Genomic DNA, 3,996 nt, shown 5'->3' with positions numbered 1-3,996 from the left:
CTTTCCCATCTGTCAGGACACTGAGCAGCAGAAGAATCATATGCTGTAAATCTAAGAAGAGAACTGAAGCCTGTAAGATGGGAAGGGCTTGTTTACTAGCAAACAGCTTTTCTTGCAACAGCTACCAACTGTGGAACTGAACATTCCTGTCAGGGACTACAGCATGTTACTGCTTTGTTCCCTTGTCATTTTACTAGTCTGAAAGGTCTCTGGCCAGACATCCTTCTAGTTTAGGCAATGATTTGCTTCCCATTGATGAAATCTTCTGAGGTTTTCTATGCTGGGTCTATACATAACTGATTTGCAAAACACAGTGGGGTAACAGTGGGGCTTGTAGTGTTATTCTATGTGAAAGAGAAGGAATAAAGGAAGAAAATGGAGAATAATATAAAAGATGTTACAACAAGAGTAGACTTATAAGAAAAGAGAAGTAACAAACTTGGAATGAGGGACAACTGTTCTCTGGTTCCCTAGGATCTGCTAAAAATCTGGTAGCACATGATATCTTCAAGTCTCCAATGATCAGTCGTCCTCAGTTTTGCGAGAAACATACTGTCTTTGCACTGAAACCAGTTACAAGTCTGCTGTTCTGCTCAGCTCTACTAATCAAATAAAACAGGGAGGGACCAGTCTATAAGACCAAGCAGAAGGAATTTACCCTTGTATTCAATAGCACCTCAATTTTTCTAGATACAGGATGAGAGGATGGCCTTGAAAAACTGGGTGGTACAGATCCAGGTGTATCTCAGGCTTGTGGGTAAAAGCATGTTAGTTCTACAGGAATAGCATCCTGCAGAATGTGTATGGATCTGAAATGATTGTTGGGAGTTGTTTGTGTTATGGGAGACAGCAGAGGAAAAGGTTTGGGGTTTGTATGTTCTTTTTGTAATGCCTCTGCAATACATCTGCAAAGTATGGATTTGGAGTTTGATTCAGCAGCTGTCTAAGAAACTTACCAGCCAAAGGAGCCTTCATAGAAATATTTTGTTTATCATTTAGTGTGTAATGAATGAAATTTAAATGTAAAAGCCACAGTAAAGTTAATTATAGGTGTTAGCCCAGGAGTAACAGAAAAGAACCATCAGTTACGTATTCTGTCTTTGCAATGTTGTTGATCAAAATGATTCAGATCGATGATCATCTTGGCCAGTCTGATAGTAGCCATCTCCATCGTATTTGTGTGTTTTCTTGCTATTCATTGTCACTTGATTTTATGGTAAAAACTCAAACAGATACAAACCACAAATTTAATCAAATTATCCAGAGACAACTTAGCATCCAGAGCTCAAACAAGCAGACCACAGTAGGTGATGATAAGAATGTAAGAACTTCTAGATCTGAAATTCATGGGTTTCTAAAAACTTGTTTTCCAGAAGAATTCCTCCAGTGGAAGAAAATTTGAATGAGTCTTCCCCACCCCCTGAATTCAGACTTTTTTTCACAGAATACTGGAAAAGGGGTAGCCAGGTGTGAAGGTTAGGGGACATTCAAAAAGACACAAAAGGAAACTTTAACTTCTGTTTTTCTGATTAAATGCTTGGATATTATAATGGCAGATGAGACAGGCTAATATTTTAACCTTCATCCCTAGAAGCCTGTGTTTAGTGCACCTCAACCAAGTAGTAATGAATGGGGTGTTTTGGCTTCCTTACTCAAATACCACAATTCAATAGCATCTGATCAAGGGAAATATCTTGCTAGGACTAGCTGAGGTACTTAAAAAAAATTGTCTGAAGATCAGCCTTTTCATGAACATGAAGATTATATTCACATGAAAGCAGGTTAAATTGTTACATTTTTGTAGGTAAACTCCAGTGTAACACCTCACACCTTTGGAGGTTTTTGCTTTCTTAAACATGAGAATTAACTTTTTTTTTATGCCTGGTACATAGTAGCACTAAAATTCTGTTTTGTAGTCTGTCAATAACATTTCTATGTTAGGGTGGGATCTTTACTGTGTTTTATTATCAGTTTATTCAGGGTTGTTCTTTCCAGATTAAAAACTAAAGAGTTATTCAAGTCCAATAGCATGACATTAATCAGAAGCATTGACATGACAGAATTTTGATAAGTTTTCTTAACAAAGGATTCTGAAAGGATCGTGGCAGTTTAGACTCTTGAATCTGTAATGTCCGTTACCTTGGTTTGCTGATAACAGATGCTAGATTTTAAAGGATCAGCAGATGCTTGTTACAAAATTCTTATGAGGGTTCATAGTAACTTTAATGTTAACATGAGCTTGACTGTTCAGCCAGGCAAAGTTTAGAACAGCATTACAACTACATTAAATTATGCAAACCACTAACAGCTCAAATAATGTTAATACAGGATTTATCTAGGGCTAGCTTGTATGATTTGCTTTAACCAAGAGATGTGAAATCCTAGGAGAGGTGGTCTGCAGCCAGCCACATCTGAAGAATCCAAAATACTGATTACACGGTTTTCTTCATCAGCAATATTGAGCAACCAAAAGGAGACAGTGTATGGGCTTATGCATTTATATAAAAACCAGAAGTCTGGTTTTGATTTTGTGTTTTTTGGTTTGTTTGGTTTTTGTTGTTTGGGTTTTTTAAATAATAAGCTTAAATATTTTTGTGGCTTAAACTTTACCAAGCATGTTGAAATAGATTAGTGTTCCCTAGTGAAGAACTATGAACATGTACAATTACCTAACTGTGGAGTAGACTTAAGGATTCAGAAGGAGATTATATACAAGATTGTACTACGTGCAGTTCATAAAGAATGAAAGTGTCTTAAGGCTTCATGTCCTTGTTACAACAATTAATTAGATGTCTGTTGATTGTCTCAGTTTTTTGACGTGCTGACTATGTCTTCTTTCCATTTAGGTTTATTTAGCCCGAAAAGAAGGGTCATCCTCTGCTTCCATCAGCTGGAAGTTTGAGTGCAAGTCAGTTGGTCTAAAAATAGATAACATTTCAGTTAGGACAAGCAGTCAGACATTTCAGAGTGGAAGAGTAAAGTGGAGACTTTTCTCTCCAACAGCAGAAATTGCTCTGGTAGGAGGTAAGTGTGGAATTTAAATAATGAATCATGCAGCAAAGGTGTAACTGGAAATAAATAGTTTATATGGAGAGAGCACTGTGCAAATACTAAAAATGAAATGTAAATGTATTTTGACTTTTCCAACTCAGTCTTTCTTAGCAAGGTCAAGAAAATACTACGTGTTTAATCAGAACTGAACTGGTGCAACACCCAGTTTTATTAATATACACGGCCCTGCCTGCAACAGAGCAGGGTTAGCAAGAACACAGAGTGGGTACAAGATATTTGTGTGATTTACTAGGAAGGATAGATGCTTCTATGTGCATTGTCTTCAATCTTGACTAGATCCTCTCAGCATGAGCACTAAACACGTAATAACTAAAAATTTGCAGCTGGTTTTTTTTTTTTTTTTTCTGCCACTGATTGGCAGGTGAATTTGAGAAGTTGCAACTGAGATCCTTAAACATTCGTTACAAGTTACCCTTTTCAACATGCATTCTAGCATTATATGCTGTCTGGAGCAATGGCTTACTGAATTGTTTGTCTTTTCCTCCAATAGATAAAAATCTTTGCTCCTATTCAGATTTTTCTGGTGCAACGGAAGTTGTGTTGGAAGCAGTTCTAGATGGAGGGGATGGTGAAGCTGCATGGCAACACACACAGCTGTTTAGAGAAAGCCTAACAGGACGTGGAGAAAATTCCTTAGAGATCATTATAAAACTCAGTGACCTCTGAGAACCTGAACTGAAGACGTGTTCTTTAGGTTCCTCGAAGACTTTATACCATGGATACAACATGAAGATTTGGTTGTCAGTTCCTGTTGGTCCTGCTGGCAGCTCATTTCCTGTTTCACTGCTTCCATTTAGCCACCGTGAAACTGCACGTGTATTGAATAGGTAAACATCACAATGAAAACCTCTTCGCTTTAAAAACAAACGTCAAAATGAAGAGATTGAACCATTAAGTAATCTTTTATTTATGGTGAAAAGGAAA

At 37.3% G+C, this 3,996-nt stretch overlaps 1 protein-coding gene across 1 annotated transcript in view; it reads left to right on the top strand.

Moving 5' to 3' along the window:
* The window catches only part of NGLY1 (N-glycanase 1), a 16,838-nt gene extending 13,100 nt beyond the window's left edge, over positions 1-3,738 (top strand). Inside the window, exons 9-10 of the mRNA XM_010177694.2 lie at positions 2,847-3,024; positions 3,563-3,738. Coding sequence (XP_010175996.2) covers positions 2,847-3,024; positions 3,563-3,738 — 354 coding nt within the window. The remainder of the gene's footprint in view (positions 1-2,846; positions 3,025-3,562) is intronic.
* Positions 3,739-3,996: the final 258 nt, after the last annotated feature.

The sequence above is a fragment of the Antrostomus carolinensis genome, unplaced genomic scaffold (assembly GCF_000700745.2).
Source record: "Antrostomus carolinensis isolate BGI_N321 unplaced genomic scaffold, ASM70074v2 scaffold3121, whole genome shotgun sequence".
NCBI classification, from domain to species: Eukaryota; Metazoa; Chordata; class Aves; order Caprimulgiformes; family Caprimulgidae; genus Antrostomus; species Antrostomus carolinensis.
Note: the sequence above shows the minus strand (reverse complement) of the source record. Positions and strands in the feature narration are given on the sequence as shown.